Genomic DNA, 19,885 nt, shown 5'->3' with positions numbered 1-19,885 from the left:
TGGGACGACCTCATTACCCTGTATCTACCCCAGGGCTTAGAACAGTGCTCTGCACATTTACCGACGTTATTATTATTATTGTCATTAGGATAACATCGGGGCTTGGGGGCTGGACGGCTACCCGTTTCTCCCATTTCCCCGTCTCTCTTTCTCCCTCTGTTGCTCTCTGGGTGTCTGTTGGTTTCTCTACCTAGCTTTCTCTCCCTCTCTGCTCCATCTTGCCTCGGTTTACTTCATTCAAACGTGTGTCTCTCTCTGTGTCTTTTTGTCTGTGTTGATCCCTCTCCGTAAGCCTATGTCTTATTGATCTAGTATGCCTGCTTCCCTGTGTGTGTGAGCCTCGTCCGCTCTTGTGCGTGTCTTTTGCTTTTTTTTTTTTTTTAATTCTAATAATGCTAGGACCTTTGACTTCACCTCTGGAAACCACACCCCTGGAAGATCCTTCCCCCTGGATGCCCTGGCTTCCCTGCCCCACTTAGAGTTCTGAAAAATAAGATCACCTTCAATCCCGGGAATTCAGGTTTTTTCAACAGCGGGCCGGCCAATGACCGGAAAGCTGCATGTGGCCTGGGTGAATTTTTTTTATTTATAACAAGGGGTGAAGTGCAGCCTGTTCAAAAATATGGACTTTTGAGCTGTATCAAAAAATTACAAAACAGAGTTTAACCAATTTAATTAGCACCAACATGGACAGTGAAAAGCCTAGTGCTAGGCACTGATCCATTCTGACCAAGTCAATGGGAATATGTATAATAATAATAATAATAATAATGTTGGTATTTGTTAAGCGCTTCCTATGTGCAGAGCACTGTTCCAAGCGCTGGGGGAGATACAGGGTCATCAGGTTGTCCCACGTGAGGCTCACAGTTAATCCCCATTTTACAGATGAGGTCACTGAGGCCCAGAGAAGCGAAGTGACCATCCCACGGTCACACAGCTGCCAAGTGGCAGAGCCAGGATTCGAACCCATGACCTCTGCCTCCCAAGCCCGGGCTCCTTCCACTGAGCCAAGCTGTATTTAACGGACTGAACGATTCTCAGGAACTGTCTTCGGTCAGGGCACGTCCCAATTCCGACTAGGTGAAAAAAGAATGCTAAATAACTCAGGTGGGCTACACTCTGCAGAAGAGGAGCCCACTTTAGATCTATGGGGTCCACAAGTTGGACATCCCTGTCTTAGACTAACCCCGGGTATGTAGAGCGCTCCTCTCGTGCTAACCTCCTCACCGAGCCTCGATCTCGTCTATCTCGCCGCCAAACCCTCTCCCGTAACGCCTTTCCTCCTCAAATCCGCCAGACAGTTACTCTCCTCTCTTTCAAAGCCTCGTTGAGGGCACATCTCCTCCAAGAGGGCTTCCCTGACTAAAACCCGCTTTCCTCTTCTCCCACTCCCTTCTACGTCGCCCTGACGTGCTCCCTTCGTTCATCCCGCCTTCCCATCCCCACAGCACTTACGCCCAGATCTGTAATTTATTTATTTATGATAACATCTGTCTCCCCACCTCTCGAGTGTAAGCTCACAGTGGGCAGAGAATGTGTTTATTGTTGTGCTGCACTCTCCTCAATGCTCAATACGGTGCTTTGCACGCAGTAAGCGCTCGATGAATACGACTGAATGGATGCACAGAGCCAGCCTTCGCCTCGCCATACCTGGCACAGGGTGTCGCCTTTATAGGATCCAAGTTGAAGATGTGCTTGAAATTGTACAAGCTGATCACGTCATCATTCAGGGCGGCCAACTCCAGGCAGCCGACGAAACCCGGCAGGTTCAGGCTGGGAGGGAGCTACGTCGGAAGGAAACAAATGGGTGGCGGGGTCGGATTCAAACGGCGAAGGGCCGGGGGGGGCGGGACCGAACGTTGTGAATTTCCAAGCCGACAAAAACTCTGAGGCAATTATGAGAGAGTCAGAGTAGAGATACTTTGCCGAACTACTTTCTTGAAGAAGACTGGAAGAACTAGCAAAATTGACATTTAGGTGGGACTCCAAGAGGAAGAGGGACAGGTTTCTTACCTATTTGCCACTCCTGGATGCCCCCTCTCTCCAAACCACTAAAGTTTCTTACCTGAAATTGCCCCCCGACTTCCCCGGCCCTCGTTCGTCGCTCTACGGCGGATTCCTAGCTCAAGCTGTCTCCTCTGTGCTCAGGAAATGCTGAAGTTGAAGCTCTGTCGCCGCTTCCTCCAGATTTCCTTCCCACCCCCAGTAAAGGCCAAAGTGGCATTCCTCAGTGGCATATGCCGGTGCTCTTGCAGTTTCACTGAACGCGCTCAATAGCCGGGCAGGTTGGGTAGCGGGGAAGAGGCATGATGATTGTAAAAATACCCATCAGCGCAGCCAATTTTTCTCCTCAGGGAATCTCAGAATTTACATACAAGACTTCTTCCCTTTTGAGTTACATAAAGCTATCCCCTCCCCACCTCCCTGAACTTTCTTCCCTGAACCCCTAAACAGAGAGCTGACTCCTAGTCTCCCTGACTCCAAACCCACCCCCCATCTTTTCCATCTCCTTGTACCGCCCCCGGCCGCCCCCAATATCGATTCTTGAACCTCGATTAGACTGTAAGCCCGTCGAGGGGCAGGGACCGTCTCTATCTGTTGCCGATTTGTACATTCCAAGCGCTCAGCACAGTGCTCTGCACATAGTAAGCGCTCAATAGCTACTATTGAATGAATGGACCTTTAATTTTTGCTAGAGTTTCAACAGAGTGGATCTGGAGAAGGAAGAAGATGGAGGAAGGAGCAGGAAGCGGGGCTCTGAGGCTCTCTCTCTTGCACTCCGTTCCTCTGTTGTTCTCCCCCATCCCACCCCCATCCACCTCTGACGGCCCCCGACACTGCAGCCCCCGAAAAGGGGACCACCGGGCACAGAAACGGAAGGGGAGGAGGAAGCGGCAACGGAGTGAAAAGTGACACCCCTCTTCAGCCTGGCATTGGAGAAATGGTAGAACGCTATTTCACCCTGCTCTAAAAGCGGTGTTCTCTTTTGAAACCTGGTATATTTGGGGGCCGTAGGGAATGTTTCTTTAACACTTCTCGAAGGTTTCCACGGCAGCGATCGGTAGCGGTCACTGAACATTGAATCAAAATTGCTTTGTTACTGGAGGGAGGAAAAAACCAGATCTGAAAACAAATAAAATAGCCCAGAGATAATAGAGTATTAGCTGGCTTTAAAATCCCCAAAGAACCCAGAACAGCAGCAGAAAATTATATTATCTGCTACCATCTACCACATATGGCTATCATTTCTGATACCTTCAGATTGAGCCCTCTCTACTTCCGTTCGTCTCAGAGAAATCTGATGGAAAAGTCTCAAAATTGAAGAATTAGAGAGAGACACGAAAAGTATCAGGCAGAATTTAGGGAAACATTTCCTTTCCAAAAACAATAGGACAGATCTCTTGGACCGGATGCTCTGTTTGGGTTCTGAGGTATTCAAGTATTCATGAAGAAAAGGGACAGATGAATGCGGTGACATATAGAATGAAGTGAATACAAAATAATAAGCAAATGTACTCTTGCATCTTTTGTTTGCCCAGCAGAGGAATTTACAAGCTCAATTAATTCTAAATTTATAGTCACCCCTGCCCAAGTGGCTATAAACTTGTGATTTTTATCCATTTGAATAGTTTTTATTCTTGCTTTTGACCTCCGCAACTGAGGCAGTCGCATTCTTCATCCTATCTAAATAGCGTTTAATCACTTGGTTATAGAGACGTTGACTCGGTTGTCACGGTTTAGAGATTAATTTGTTAAATCACTTAATCCTGATTGAAGTTAGTTAAGGAGGTCCCAGGGACAATGAAATCACAATTCTTTCCCCAGGGGAATTGTAGTTTGAAGTGGGGTAAGAAGTGATTCTCATGCTTTGCTCTCATAGAGTTGGATTAATAATAATAATAGTAATAATATTGGTATATGTTAAGCGCTTACTATGCGCAGAGCTCTGTTCTAAGCGCCGGGGTTGATATAGGGGCATCAGGTTGTCCCACGTGAGGCTCACAGTCTTCATCCCCATTTTAAAGATGAGGTCACTGAGGCCCAGAGAAGTTAAGCGACTTGCCCACAGTCCCACAGCTGACAAGTGGCAGAGTTGGGATTAATACAGTTAATTAAATTAGTTAATCACATATGTCATTCTCTTATGTTAACTAAATATGTCATTCAATGTGGGGTGCTTCTTTTCCACAGGGTTCCACTGCTTAGTAAGCGTAAAAGGTGATGGTTATTATTAAAATAAGAACAGAGTGAACCTGAATAATAATTACGGAATCTGCTAAGCGTCTACTATGTGTCGAGCACTGGGGTAACTACCGGTTGGGTTCAGTCACAGTCCCTGTCCCACAAAAATTGACACTACAGTTTTGGGGGGTTACCTTAAAATTCGGAGGCACTCCCCCAACGTAGAAGACAGTATCTTCGGGCTTCAGATCCAGCAGGGAGTCGTCACCGGAAACCTCGCCCTTCTTGATGAACTTCTCTTCCGCCGTGCTACTGAGACTTGGCACGGTTAAAAATACCTTTCCGTGTTTACCGACTCTACGGAAGGAGGAAGGAATCATCTTCATTTTTCCGGTGACTACGCGAGACTTGAAAACAGCAGTTTCCGACGTGTCGGACGCGGCGCGGACTGCCGGAGAGAGAGCGGGCTGGGAATCGGGACACCTGGGTCCCAGTTCTAGCCCCAACTCTGCCATTAGCCTCTCACATGACTCCGGGCAACCTACTTAACTTGCCCTGGGTCCCGGTTTCCTCATCAATAAAATAGGGATTAAATACCAGTTCTCTCCTGCTTAGACCACGAGCTCCACGTGGGACGGAGACTGTCCGTTATTCTTAATTCTGTGACTGTCCATTATTCAGAATTACTCTTGTTAAATCCGCACTACGGTAAATGCTGAGCAGCCGCTATGGCCCAAGTCTCTTATTAAATGCTAGGGCAGAAACGAGACAATCAGGTCAAACGCTGTCCCTCACCTATTTGGAATTCACAGTCCAAATAGGAGGGAAGGCAGGATTTCATCCCCATTTTACCCAAGGGGAAACTGAAGCACGGAGAAGTAAATCGACTTGCCCTAGGTCGCACGGCAGGCCGGTTGCGGAGCTGGGATTAATACCCAGGTCCTCTCACTCCCAAGCCCGTGTTTCTTCCCGCTAGGCCACACTGCTTCCGTGCTTATTTTCCACAGGGTTCCGCTGCTTAGTAAGTGTAAAACGTGACGGATATTTTTAAAATAAGAACATACTGAACCTAAATAACAATTATGGAATTTGCTAAGTGTTTAATATGTGTCGAGCACTGGGGTAACTACCGGTTGGGTTCAATCACAGTCCCTGTCCCCCATGGGGCTCATGGTTTAAGAGGAATGAGTACAGGCTCTGTACCAAAAATGCTTCAAAACCAAAAAAAACCAACAAAAAAATTGATGTGCGACAACAGAAAGCCCACAGATGATTCCCGCTCTCAAAGATTTTACACGGTAGTTGTTTTCTTGCTCCATTTAGGATATTACCCCGTCCACGTAAAACTGGAGAAAGATTCTTTCGGAGGGACGAGGATTTGGGATTGGGTCTTGGAGAAACAGGTCCGAGAAGCCGCGGGACTTAGCACGGGCCTTCTAATCCCGGCTTTGCCACGTATCTGCTGCGAGCCCTTGTGCAAGTCATTTCACTTCCCTGGGCCTCAGTCACCTCATCTGCAAAATGGGGATTAAGCTTGCGAGCCCCATGTGGGATAGGGACCGTGTCCCGCCTGATCAACGGGTATCTATCCCAGCGCTTAGAACGGCGCTCGACGCATCGTAAAGGCTTAACGAGTACCGCCATTTTTGTTTATTATTATTAGACGCGCACGTCCCGGGGGATGATGACCCTCCAAGACACCCCTACCCCTTACCTTTCTATCTTGATGCTACTGAAATACGCGGGCCACGAGCTGAACGGTTTGGAGTCGAGCGGAATCTCCACATCTTTGTGGCCCAGGTTGTAAATGTACACCAGGTTGTCATTTTTAATCGCGAGTCCCATGTAGTCACTTTTTCCCTGAAACACCAAAAGATCTGGATCAGGGAAAATCAAGATGGCCAAACCGAACCAACCCACGCAGACCTTCTCTCCCTTTCCGTTTGAAAGCATAATCGTCAAATCGCCCTGGGAACACAAAACTGAGACATTCACCGAGCTAAGGAAAGTGGTTGCCGGCATCGTGCTCTTTATTATTGCATTCGTTAAGCGCTTATTATGTGTCAAGCGATCAATCGATGGTATTTATTGAGCATTTAGGTGCAGAGCGCTCTACTAAGCGCTTGGGAGAGTACAATACGGCAGAAGTAGCAGACTCGTTCCCTTTCCTTAGCGAGCTTACAGGCACTGTTCTAAGAGCTTAACAGATACCACAATTATTATTATTATTATAATGAGAATACTTTTGATATGGAGGATCCATTCTTCTCTTTGGCCGAAGCGACCACAGCCTAGACGAGCTGCCGCTCCACTGTGCCGCGACCCAGAAAGCAGCTCTTTTTTATCTTACGGTATTAAGTGTCTACCGTGTTGCGGGCACTGTCCTACGCGCCGGGGTAGACACGGGTCGATTTGGTCGGACCCGATCCCTGTCCCGCATGGGGCTCACTGTCTAAGGAGAAGGGAGAAGAGGTCTATTTTGCAGACTGATAAAGTGAGGCATAGAGAAGTTGAGCGACTTGCCCAAGGCCACACAGCAAGCCTCGTCGTGGGCAGGGAGCTGCCTACCCGCTCTGTAATATTGTCCGCTCCCAAGCTTTCAGTACAGGGCTCTGGGCAGAGTAAGCGCTCAGTAAATACCACCGATCGATCGATCGATCGATCGAAATTCCGGTCCCTGGAGGGGCCGGCCATGTTGGCTGACTACGAGCCGGGCCTAGCCGCCTCACGGAAGGCCCTCGGTGTTTTTTCGCCCGGAAAAACGTCGCCACCGATCGCACGGTCCCAGTGGGCAGAACCAGTCTTCCAGACTGGGACTCTGGCATTTTTTATAATTCTTCATTCAATAGTATTTATTAAGCGCTTACTATGTGCAGAGCACTGTACTAAGCGCTTGGAATGTACAAATCGGTAACAGATAGCTTTGACTCGTCTCTCTCGTTCACCCCACGCATCCTATCCGTCACCGAGACCCGCCGGTCTCACCTCTACGATATCGCCAAGATCCGCCCTTTCCCCTCCACCCGGACGGCTACCTTACCGCTACGGGCTCTCGTCAGATCCCGGCTAGACCACCGTGTCGGCCTGCTCTCCGACCTCCCTTCCTCCTCTCTCGCCCCGCTCCGGTCTATTCTTCACTCCGCCGCCCGGCTCATCTTCCCGCAGAAACGCTCTGGGCGTGTCACTCCCCTTCTTAAACACCTCCACTGGTTGCCTGTCGACCTCCGCTCCGAACAGAAACTCCTCACCCTAGGCTTCGAGGCTCTCCGTCACCTCGCCCCTTCCTACCTCTCCTCCCTTCTCTCTTTCCACCGCCCACCCCGCACGCTCCGCTCCTCCGCCGCCCGCCTCCTCGCCGTCCCCCGGTCTTGCCCGTCCCGCCGTCGACCCCCGGGCCGCGTCCTCCCGCGGTCCCGGAACGCCCTCCCTCCTCACCTCAGACAATCTAATTCTCTTCCCCTCTTCGAATCCCTACTTAAAACTCACCTCCTCCGAGAGGCCTTCCCAGACTGAGCTCCCCCCCTTTTCCCCTCTGCTCCCTCTACCCGCCCTTCACCTCTCCGTAGCCGAACCCTCTTCTCCCCCCTCTCCCTCTCCTCCTCCCCCTCTCCCGTCCCACCCCCTCGGCGCCGGGCTCGTCCGCTCGACTGTATAGATCTTCATCACCCTATTTATTTGGTTTATTTTGTTTAATGAGATGCACATCACCCTGATTCTATTGAGTCGCCATTCTTTCTACGAGACGTTCTTCCCCTCGACTCTATTTATTTATCGCCATCTTCCTCGTCCGTCCGTCTCCCCCGATTAGACCGTGAGCCCGTCACAGGGCGGGGACCGTCCCTTATCTGTTGCCGACTTGTCCGTTCCGAGCGCTTAGTACGGTGCTCTGCACATAGTAAGCGCTCAATAAATACTATTGAATGAAGGAGATAGAGACGGTCCCCGCCCTTCGACGGGCTTACAGTCTAATCAGGGGAGACGGACAGACGGACAGTAACAGTAAGCAGTAAACAGAATCAAGGGGATGAACACCTCATTAAAACAAATAATAATCACGGTATTTGTTAAGCGCTTACTCCGTGCAGAGCACCGTTCTAAGCGCCGGGGGAGATACCGGATAATCAGATTGCCCCACGAGGGGTTCAGATTTTTTAATCCCCATTTTTGCTGACGAGGTCTCTGAGGCAGAGAGAGGTCAGGTGACTTGCCCGAGGTCACACAGCAGACAGGTGGCGGAGCCAGGAATCGAACACACGACCTCTGACTCCCAAGTCCAGGCTCCTCCCACTAAGCCATGCTGCTTCTGGGACTTGTTAAGTGCTTACTCTGTGTCACACACCGTTCCAAGTCCTAGAGTAGGTACAAGTTAATCGGGTCAGACCCAGTCCCTGTCCTGCATGGGACTCACGGCCTAACTAGGAGGGAGAACAGGTGTCCCCGTTTTACAGTCGAGGAGACCGAGGCACAGAAAAGTAAAGTGATTCGTCCGGGGCCACACGGTAAGCGATCGGCAGAGCCGGAATTGGAACCGGGCTGTCGATAGAGCCCGGGGCCTGGGAGTCAGAAGGTCGTGGGTTCTAATCCCAGCCCCGCCACGTGTCTGCTGCGTGGCCTTGGGCAAGTCACTTCACTTCTCGGTGCCTCAGTCACCTCACCTGAGAGATGGGGATTGAGGCCGGGAACCCCCGTGGGGCAGGGACTGTGTCCGACCCGATTTGTTTGTAACCATCTCGGAGCTTAATACGGTGCCTGGCGCGTAGTAGGCACTTAAAAATGCCACTATTATTATTATCATTATGGTTATTGACCCAGGGTCCTCTGACTCCCGGGGCCGCGCTCACTCCCCTAGCCCTCTGTGCTCTTTCCACCTGATCAAAGGAAATCTAGACTCTCTCCGGCACAGAGTGACGCTTACGAGGGAAACTGAGGCCTCATTCGGGGAAATGGGTCTGGTCTTTGTTCCCCTCGGCCTCGCTGTCAGTTTGCCACCCCCCGGTCAGTGAGATCGTCTTCCCTCTCACGATGGGGCTGGGGATTATTATTATCATTATTATCATAATCATTTTCATTATCGTTTTTTCTGTGTTTCTGGTCCCCTCTACCTGACTCTAGGGGCTGAGGAGAGAGAGAGAGGATCCTCCATCCAAATAATAATAATAAAAATAATGATAACTACAGTAACATAAGCGTGGCTTAGGGAAAGAGATGATAATAAGAGATGAGATCACTTATTTGGGCCAAGTTTTTTCATCAGCTGGAGTCTGAGGGGAAGAACTAAAGCATCAACCCTTTCACTAGATGGGAAACTCCTTGAGGGCTGGGATGTAATAAATGATAATGACGACGTTGGTATTCGTTAAGCGCTTACTATGTGCAGAGCACCGTTCTAAGCGCTGGGGGGGATACAGGGTCATCAGGTTGTCCCACGTGAGGCTCCCAGTTCATCCCCATTAGACAGATGAGGTAACTGAGGCACAGAGGAGTCGAGCGACTCGCCCACAGTCCCACGGCTGCCAGGCGGCAGAGCCGGCATTCGAACCCCTGACCTCTGACTCTCAAGCCCGGGCTCCTTCCACTGAGCCACGCTGCTTCCCAACTTTAGGGTAAGGTATCTGTGGAGCGGTGAGTTCAGTGCTTCGCACACAGCAGTTTAAGAGCGAAAGGAGGGAGAAGCGATCGACGCTTTACGAGTCCGCCGTCGGTCTAGGCCGTTCTGTGGATCTGGAGCCCAGCCGACCGACAAGCCGCGCGGTCACAGACCAAAACCAGATCTTTCCGGCTTAGATCCGGGCCCACGCGTAGTTACGGACCGAAAACGGATCTTTCAGGCTTAGATCCGGGCCCAGGTTCCACCTATATCTCGTCGCCCAGTCTCATCCCCTCCTCCGCCCCCATTCCGTTCATTCGTTCGATCCCATTTATCGAGCGCTTACTGCGTGCAAAGCAAAGTGCCCGGGAGAGTCCAATTCAACGACACGCGGACGCGTTCCCTGCCCGCGACGAGCTCACGGTCTAGAGGGGGAGACGGACGTTAAGATCCGTAAGCACATAAATGGATAATGGCGGTATCTGTGAAGCGCTCACTACGTGCCGAGCACCGTTCTAAGCGCTGGGGGGATACAAGGTGATCGGGTTGGCCCACGTGGGGCTCACGGTCTTCGTCCCCATTGTACAGATGAGGGAACTGAGGCGCAGAGGAGTGAAGCCACTTGCCCACAGTCACGCAGCTGACAGGTGGCGGATTCGGCATTCGAACCCATGAACTCGGACTCCCGAGCCCCGGCTCCTTCCACTGTTACAGACCTATGCGTACGCGGCGTGGGGCCGGGAGGGAGGGTGAAGAAAGGGCGCGAGTCGGGGTGACGCGGAAGGGAGAGGGGGAAGAGGAGAGGAGGGTGCGGCCAGGGAAGGCTTCCCGGAGGAGACGGGCCGTCGATAAGTCGGGGAGAGCGACCGTCCGTCCGATACGAGGGGGGGGGGGGCGTTCCGGGCCGGAGGCGGGCCGGGTGCGAGAGGGCGGCGCAGAGATGGATGAGATGGAGGTAGAGCGAGAAGGTCAGCGTTAGCATTTAACATTAACATATTAACATCCAGAAGAGAAGCAGCGTGGCTCGGTGGAAAGAGCCCGGGCTCGGGAGTCCGGGCTGACGGGTTCGAATCCCGGCTCCGCCGCCCGCCGGCCGCGTGACTTCGGGCCAGTCGCTTCACTTCTCTGGGCCCCAGTTACCTCATCTGGAAAACGGGGATTAAAAACTGTCGGCCCCACGGGGGCCAACTTGTTCACCTCGCGTTCCCCCGGCGCTCTGCACAAAGTAAGCGCTTAACGGATACCACCGTTAATTGATTAACGTGTCCTACCGAAACGAGGCCACCGCTCCCTTCTGCTGTACCCGGATTAACGGTCGCCTCCCCCTCTGGAGAGGCAGCGTGGCTCGGCGGAAAGAGCCCGGGCTTGGGAGTCGGAGGTCACGGGTTTGAATCCCGGCTCTGCCGCTCGGCAGCCGTGGGACCGTGGGCGAGTCACTTCACTTCTCTGGGCCTCGGTTCCCTCGTCCGTAAAACGGGGACGAGGACGGCGAGCCGCACGTGGCACGACCCGATGACCCTGCATCTCCCCCAGCGCTTGGAACGGTGCTCGGCACACAGTAAGCGCTTAACGAATACCAACGTAATCATTTTTAGACCGTAAGCTCGTTAAGACCGGGGAACACGTCCGCCGGTTCTCCTGTATTATACTCTCCCAAGGGCTTAGAACAGTGCTCTGCACATAGTGTGACTGTGGGCAAGTCACCTCTCAGTGCCTCAGTCACCTCATCTGTAAAATGGGGACGAAGACCGCGAGCCGCATGTGGGCCGACCTGATTCCCCCGTATCTCCCCCGGCGCTTAGACCGGCGCCCTGCACGTAGTAAGCGCTTAACGAATACCAACATTATTGTTGTCACGATTAAACGTTCAATCGGGGCCACGGATCGATGGAGCAGCACGGCGTGGTGGATAGGAACGGGCCTGGGAGTCAGAGGATCGCGGGTTCTAATGCGGCTCACTTGTCCGTTGTGTGACCTCGAGCGAGTCACTTCGCTTCTCCGGGCCTCAGTTAGGTCACCTGGAAAATGGGGATTGAGACCGCGAGTCCCACGTGGGCCGGGGACTGGGTCCAACCCCATTTGCTCGTATCCACCCCGGCGCTTAGCACGGCGCCTGGCGCAGAGTAAGAGCTTAACGGACGAAGTCAGGGGTCACGGGTTCAAACCCCGGCTCCACCGCTTGTCAGCTGTGTGACTTCGGGCAAGTCGCTTCCCTTCTCCGGGCCTCAGTTCCCTCAACTGTAAAAGGGGCACGAAGACCGCGAGCCCCACGTGGGACAACCCGATCACCTCGTATCCTCCCCAGCGCTTAGGACAGTGCTTTGTACGCAGTAAGCGCTTAACGGATGCCACCGTTACCGTCACCACAGTTCTTCTTCTTCTTCTTCTTCTCACTGATCGGCTCTGGGCTCCCGGCCCGCCCGTGAAAACCGGGGAGCTTGATGTGCCCTGAGATCTCGTCCGCAACGTGAGGGCCCCAAACTGGGCAGGTTCTGGCGAAAGGGCCGGACGGTGTCCCCGGGGCAGGGGGGGCCTCACCGCGCGACCACTCAATTGCGGACCCCGGTGAGCCGAGAACGGGATTAGCCTCTCACGTTTCGGCTTCCGAGATACAGGATGAATCGATCGGACGGTCCGCTCGGTTCTGCTCCCTTCGCCGGAGGCTTCGCGTACAGGCTCATCGAGGTGAAGGCCTTCAAGTCGTCCACGTGCGTCTTGGGATTGACTTGGACGGCCGACTCACCGTCGAACGTCATGGAGACCTGAATCTGGAGGGGGAAGATACGTCTTATTCGAATTTTCACCTATATCTTTGCCCTCGGAAAATTCACCTACGGCTTTCTCCAGATCTGCTTAGATTATAATAATCCCAATAACGACGGCATTCATTAAGCGGTCTCTATGCGCTAAATGCCGGGCACGCTCGCCGAGAAGCAGCGCGGCTCAGTGGAAAGAGCCCGGGCTTGGGGGTCGGAGGGCATGGGTCCGAATCCCGGCCCCGCCACTCGTCTGCTGTGTGACTGCGGGCGAGTCACTTTACTTCTCCGGGCCTCGCTTCCCTCATCTGTAAAATGGAGAGTGAGACTGCGAGCCTCACGTGGGACAACCTGATGACCCTGTATCCGTCCCCCCAGCGCTTAGGGCAGTGCTTGGCACGTGATAAGCGTCTGACAAAAGCCATGATTATTTATTCATTCATTCATTCATTCAACAGTATTTATCGAGCGCTTACTACGTGCAGTGCACTGTACTAAGCGCTTGGAATGTACAATTCGGCAACAGATAGGGACGATCCCTGCCCGCTGACGGGCTCGCGGTCTAAAACGGGGGAGACGGACGGACAGAAACAAGACGACATCACGATGAATAGAATCAAGGGGACGGACACCTCCTTAACAACATAAATAGGGTAATAAATAATAATGATAACGTTGGTATTTGTTAAGCGCTTACTATGCGCAGGGCACCGTTCTAAGCGCTGGGGGAGATACAGGGTCGTCAGGTTGTCCCACGTGAGGCTCACAGTCTTCATCCCCATTTGACAGATGAGGGAACCGAGGCACGGAGAGGTGAAGTGACTCGCCCACCGTCACCAGCTGCCAAGTGGCAGAGCCGGAATTCGAACCCATGACCTCTGACTCCCAAGCCCGGGCTCTTTCCACTGAGCCACGCTGCTTCTCTAATAAATGCATCTCTCTGGCTAATTCAGCCACACACCCCACCCGAGGCGTCTGTTTTAGAGGGTGCTAATTTGGAACCGAAAGGTTGAAATCATTTTCTTTAGGGAAGCAGGGTGGCTCGGTGGAAAGAGCCCGGGCTTGGGAGGCAGAGGCCATGGGTTCGACTCCCGGCTCTGCCACTTGGCAGCTGGGTGACTGTGGGCGAGTCACTTCACTTCTCTGTAGCTCAGTTCCCTCATCTGCAAAATGGGGATTAACCGTCAGCCTCCCGTGGGACGACCCGATGACCCCGTATCTCCCCCAGCGCTTAGAACAGTGCTCTGCACATAGTAAGCGCTTAACAAATACCAACATTATTATTATTTTCTTGTCTTTCTCTTCCTCTCCCTTTAGTTATCCCTTGCCATCTCTGAGCCGCAGCAAGATCGTCTTGCCTCTCACGACGGGGCTGTGGATGATTATCATCATTATTATTATCATCATCATTATTTTTATTATCGGTTTTTCTGTGTTTAACTCTAATCTGGTCCCCTCTACCTGACTCTAGGGGCTGAGGAGAGAGAGAGAGAGAGAGGATAAATCCTTAACCCCATCCAAATGATAATAATAAAAATAATAACAACTACAGTAACATAAGCGTGGCTCAGGGAAAGAGCACGGGCTCGGGAGTCAGAGGACGTAGGTTCTACCCCCGGCTCCGCCACTCGTCCGCTACCTTGGGCAAGCCACTTAACTTCCCTGTGCCTCAGTTACCTCATCTGGAAAATGGGGATTAAGACTGTGAGCCCCAGGTGGGACAACCTGATGACCTCGTATCCACCCCAGGGCTTAGGACGGTGCTCGGCACATAGTAAGCGCTGAACGGATACCGTCAATATTAAACGCTTGCTTTGTGCTAAGCGCTGGACTCAAGGCTGGGGTAGACGGAACACAGTCAGTCTTGGCACTCACAGTCAAAGTGGAAAGGAGAACAGGTATTTCATCCCCATTTTCCCGACGGGGAATCTCCCGCTCCGGACCGGAAGGTCGTTATGGGCGGGGAACCCGTCGGCTGATCCTCCCGTGTCGCTCTCTGCCAAGTGGCCGGTACAGTGCTCTCCACGTAGTAAGTGCTCCGTAGATCTCATTCATCCGCCGCTCGGTTAAATGGTGGTCGAATTCATGCTGACCGGCCCCCCGAGCAGCACGGCCCAGTGGATGGAGCCTGGGAGTCGGGAGGTCATGGGTTCTAATCCCGGCTCCGCCCCCCCCGTCCGCCGTGTGACTCCGGGCCAATGGCTTAACTTCTCTGTGCCTCATCTAAATGGGGATCGAGACCGTGAGCCCCACATGGGGCAGTGAGTGACCGCCTGCTTGCATCCACCCCAGCGCTCGGTAAAGTGCCTGGAACATAGTGAGTGCTCAACAGATACCTTATAGCATTATCATGATTCTGATCACTATCATTAGTAATAGTTCAGCGTTCTGCCCACGGTGCGGGCTTAATAAATACGACTGTGATTTAAGCGATGCTGCCGTTATTGCTCCCCTGGGCTGAGAGAGACGATAATACTGATGCTGCTATCCGTTAAGCGCTTACTATGTGCAGAGCACCGTTCTAAGCGCTGGGGTAGACAGAGGGCGATCAGGTTGCCCCACGTGAGGCTCACGGTCTTCAGTCCCATTTTCCAGATGAGGTCACTGAGGCCCGGAGAAGTGCAGTGACCTGCCCACAGTCACACAGCCGCCAGGCGGCAGAGCCGGGATTCGAACCCATGACCTCGGACTCCCAAGCCCGGGCTCTTTCCACTGAGCGACGCCGCTTCTCTCAGCCAATGCAGGCAGAGAGGTCTGGGGTGAGACGCAGCCCAAGGGAGATAAACGAAGCTCCCCCGCTCCCGTGACTGGTCGGTCCCGTAGCTTCTTTACCTTGCTGGCAACGCTCCTGGTCTGCGCGATCAGCTCCCTGATCCGCTGAATGCTGGCGGAAACGTTGCTTGCCGGTCGCTTCTGCTCTACTGTTCGCAGTTGATCCAGGAGCTGGGGGACGACTTCGGTCAGGTTTTTCACTGCAGTTAAAAACGATCGAAAAAATCTTAGAACGGTTGCAGATTCAAGCGGAGAATCAACCGTCCAACCGTCGCTTCGGGCGGAACCGCGCGAGATCGAATCCCAGGGATCTTAATCCTATTTCTTTATACCGATGCCTCTTTGTTTTGATGTCTGTCCCCTCCCCTCTAGATTGTAAGCCCGGCGTGGGCAGGGATTGCCTCTTTATCGCCGAATTGTACTTTCCACGCGCTTAGTACGGTGCTCTGCGCACAGTAAGTGCTCAAGAGCTACAATTGCACCCATGAGTGACCGGCAAATTAAGCGTATAAGGATTCGCCTTAGAAACCGATCCGAACAGATTCGTGTGCAAACGATGTGGACTGCATGCTCACTGTGGGCAGGGAACGGGTCTGGTACTCTCCCGAGTGCCTAGTACAGTGCTCTGCACGGAGAGAGCGCTCAACAAATGTGATCGCGTGAATGGATCGTCCAATTACTGGTATTTATTGAGCACTTACTGCGTAGGGAGCACAGTACTAAATGCTCGAGAGAGAATGTAACACAGCAAGATGGCAGACACAATCCTTACGCACGAGGACCTTCCAGTCTACGGCGGAAGGCGGACGTTAAAATAGACTAGGGTTCGGGGAAACAGTAGAGCGTGAGAACATTCTCGATACAAGCTCTTTTCGGGCGGGGAACGCGTCTACCATCTCTGTTGCACTATACTCTCCCACCCTCTCTGTTGTGCTCTAATAATAATAATTGATAATTGTGATATCTCTCCAGCGCTTACTACGTGCCAAGCGCTGTTTTAAGCACCGGGGTAGATACGAGCTAATCAGATTGTCCCGCCTGGGGCTCACGGTCTGAAATCCCCATTTTACAGACGAGGGAACTGAGGCACAGAGAATAATGATAACGGTGTTGGTATTTAAGCGCTTACTACGTGCAGAGCACCGTTCTAAGCGCTGGGGTAGATACAGGGAAATCAGGTTGTCCCACACGAGGCTCACGGTCTTAATCCCCATTTTACAGACGAGGGAACTGAGGAGTCCAGAGAAGTGAAGTGACTCGCCCACAGTCACACAGCTGACAAGTGGCGGAGCCGGGATTTGAACCGATGACATCTGGCTCCCAAGCCCATGCTCTTTCCACTGAGGCAGATATCCCTCTGGCCGGATATCGATACCTGCATCTCTAGCAGAGTCCACCACCGTGTCGTAGGCGGAGGAGTCGAAGTCCCGAAGGCTCTGAGACCAGGTGTGGAGATTCGTCGCCATGGGCTCCGTAGCTCGGTCAACTCCCGAGGTCCTCTTTTCGGCTTCTTCCGTGATCAGCCTGGACTGTTCCAGGCGTTGCTCGGCATCGCCTGGCAAACGGAGAGGGGGTAAACGGTGACCCGAGCGCTTAGTCCGGCGCTCCGCGCACGGTAAGCGCTCCGTAAATACGACTGAATGAATGAATCGAATCATCCCACAGAGAAACGAAACCTCCGTTCGGGAAACACGCAGATGGGCGGGCGGGCCCGGCTCGGTCAGGTTGAAGGGAACGTCTGTCTTTCGGTATCCGAGAGCGATTTTTTGGCATTTGGATCCCGGTTAGTCTGTGAAGAGGGGAAGGCTACCTTCCATAAAGTGTTTGGAATCCTTCAGGGGGGCAAAATGCAGCGTCTTAGTAAACACGTGGCTTGAAAACACTCCTCCCCCAAAATCCTTCATAAATGAAGAAAAAGTATACAGATGGACAAAATATACGTTCCCCTACTGTCCTCCCCTGCCTAATGATCTCAGGGAAAATTCCGGGGTACTCGGGAGGTTTTATCGATATTCACGGAGTATTAATTTAATACTAAGTTGCCGGAACGTTGCAATTTTAAAGAAAGAGGCCAAGGGATGAGGGTCCAGCCTTAAGAAAACAAACCGATTTAATTCCATTCTCATTCGATCAGTGGCATTTTTTTAGCCCTTTTTAAAAAAGGGTATCTGTTAAGCACTTACTATGTGCCACTCACTGTACTAAGCGCTGAGGTGATACAGGGTTGTCAGGTTGGACACAGTCCCTGCCCCGCGCGGGGCTCACGCTCTTAATCCCCATTTTACAGGTGCGCTACCTGAGGCACGGGAAAGGGAAGTGACTCGGCCAAGGTCACACAGCAGACGAGCGGCAGAGCGGGGATTAGAGTCCCTCTAGACTGCAAGCCTGTTGTGTGCTGAGATTGCCTTTCTTTATAACGGTACTGTACTTTCCAAGCGCTTAGTACAGTGCTCTGCACACGGTAAGAGCTCAATAAATACCACCGAATGAACGAACGAGAGCCCAGGTCCTTCTGCTCCGGGCCTGTGTTCTACCCACCAGGCCACACTGCTTCTACTTTTACCGCGTGCTGAGCACTCGACTCGGCACTTGAACCCTCTTCATCTTGGATGTGCTGATCCCCATCGAGCTTTATTTTTTGTAAAAATCGACACTTCCAAGTGGATATCAGGAGGTAAAACCCCCACCTTCGCTCTGCCCAAGGTTCTGATTGGGAAGCTTTTAACTGTCGCAAACCGTGGACCTGGCCATCTTTTACCCTTCACATCCCTCTTCCACGAAGAGATCGTGGCGGCCTCACAGATGCTTGGTTTTCTCCTCCTGGCTTTCGGGCCTGACCCAAATCCCTAGGCTGATGAGATTTGGGCAGTGGAATGAGACGAGCCGTCGGAAAAGGAATGACAAGGGTCGAAGGCTGAGGGGCCTAAGGCCGATTTTGGGCACGACGACAGCTCCAGGGAGACCCTCGTGCTCTGGTGACATTCTGACTCCGCCTCCGGCTGCTCCGGTCCTGTTCCGCGTCTACGATTCGTAAAATTTGCGCATTCGCGGGGCTGCTTTCACCTCTCTCTGTTGCTTGCAGCTTCTTAATGGCATCTGTTAACCTGTCCTTCAGGGCATCCTTTCTGGACAGCGCTCCACTCACACGCCGACTGGTGTCGGCTACCGCCGGGTCATTACCTGTGGAGAAGGATCGGGAAAGGAAGTTAATTACGTGGGTATTTGTTGAGCGCTACGGGCCAGGCACTGTTCTGAGCGCTGGTAGTGCTTAAGAAAATGCCAGAATTAATTAATACTTCTATGTGGAGATGTTTACATTATAATAATAATGACCCGGAACGTAAATATCACCCCTAATACACTATTAGGGTACAGAATCATTACCGGTAATAATAATGATAATTTTTAGTAACAATGATATTATCAAGTGCCCACTGGGTACAGTGCACTTTACTAACTCTTCTGTACAACAGAAGTTGGAGATATGTGGGAGATGAAAGTTCTCATTGTTTAGATGCTGAGTCTCATTAAATGTAAATGTAAAAATGGTAAGGATGATTATTAAATATTTATAATTTTGAAGATGAGATGGCTTTATTCAAACTAATTCCTTGTCCCTTCCCCTCCACGGTGAACTCTTTTTCCGCTTCGGAGGCCAACCGGTACTTATTAGCATTTTGTACAGTGTATTACGCTTCTCCAGAATTGCCTGTGGTAAAAATTGCACTTTTTTTGCCCCTCCCGGAAAAGTATATTGACCGAACTGCTAGTATCTGTCGTTTTTACCTATCGGGGACTCTGTTTTTTATCACTGATATAGTATTATAATCTTGCTAGCATTAACATAAAAAACCTCCTCTGGAAGCCTGTTTCCGGTATTTCAAAGTGATCGTCGGGTCTTTCTCACTCCTTGAACTCGGACTAGAAGTGAGCCTGACGATCTACAGCAGCACGGTTTCTTCCTTAATAAATATCTTTCCATATGCAAAGAGGACTGGGTTATTTGAGGAGTTGACTCGATGAACAGGGATGGTCTCTATCTGCCGCCGAATCGTACATCCCCAGCGCTTAGTACAGTGCCCTGCACATGGTAAGCGCTCGATAAATACTACTGAATGAATGAATGAATGATTAACCAATAGGAAGAAACAGTAACTTGAATCAGCCGCCTCTTGCAGTTCTCTGGCTTGATTGAGAAGATTTTCGCTTTCGTCTCTGTGGTAAATGATCTGAGTGTCGATCCCAACTACGGCCTACAGATTAATTGGAAAAAGACGGAGTCAGAACGATGCAATTAAAATGCGGCACTTTATCGAGGTCAAAATCCCTGCCGCTTCCCCTTCACAGATCACACTGAGGTCAAATGGGGCTATTAGTTAGAAAATCGTTTCTCTGGAGTTTTCAAATTTGCTTTTTTGAAGTATTTTGCCTGAGAGAACATTGCACTCACGGGCTCCCAGGGCTTCGACTACCATCTCCATGCAGATGATTTTCAAATCTACATCTTCAGCCCTGACCTCTCTCTTTCTCTACCGTTTCAGAATTCCCCCTGATTTCAGGACATCTCCACTTAGGTGTCCCTTGACTC

At 51.7% G+C, this 19,885-nt stretch overlaps 1 protein-coding gene across 2 annotated transcripts in view; it reads right to left on the bottom strand.

Annotated features, from left to right (window-relative positions):
• LAMA4 (laminin subunit alpha 4) overlaps window positions 1-19,885 on the bottom strand; it is a 160,432-nt gene that overhangs the window by 40,446 nt on the left and 100,101 nt on the right. For both annotated transcript variants that reach the window (XM_029047122.1, XM_029047123.1), the window contains 8 exons: window positions 19,454-19,550; window positions 18,361-18,477; window positions 16,673-16,852; window positions 15,358-15,497; window positions 12,364-12,537; window positions 5,897-6,042; window positions 4,377-4,539; window positions 1,651-1,784 (listed from right to left, as the gene is read on the bottom strand). In XM_029047122.1, coding sequence (XP_028902955.1) covers window positions 1,651-1,784; window positions 4,377-4,539; window positions 5,897-6,042; window positions 12,364-12,537; window positions 15,358-15,497; window positions 16,673-16,852; window positions 18,361-18,477; window positions 19,454-19,550 — 1,151 coding nt within the window. The remainder of the gene's footprint in view (window positions 1-1,650; window positions 1,785-4,376; window positions 4,540-5,896; window positions 6,043-12,363; window positions 12,538-15,357; window positions 15,498-16,672; window positions 16,853-18,360; window positions 18,478-19,453; window positions 19,551-19,885) is intronic.

This window comes from Ornithorhynchus anatinus, chromosome 19, assembly GCF_004115215.2.
Source record: "Ornithorhynchus anatinus isolate Pmale09 chromosome 19, mOrnAna1.pri.v4, whole genome shotgun sequence".
NCBI lineage: Eukaryota > Metazoa > Chordata > Mammalia > Monotremata > Ornithorhynchidae > Ornithorhynchus > Ornithorhynchus anatinus.
Note: the sequence above shows the minus strand (reverse complement) of the source record. Positions and strands in the feature narration are given on the sequence as shown.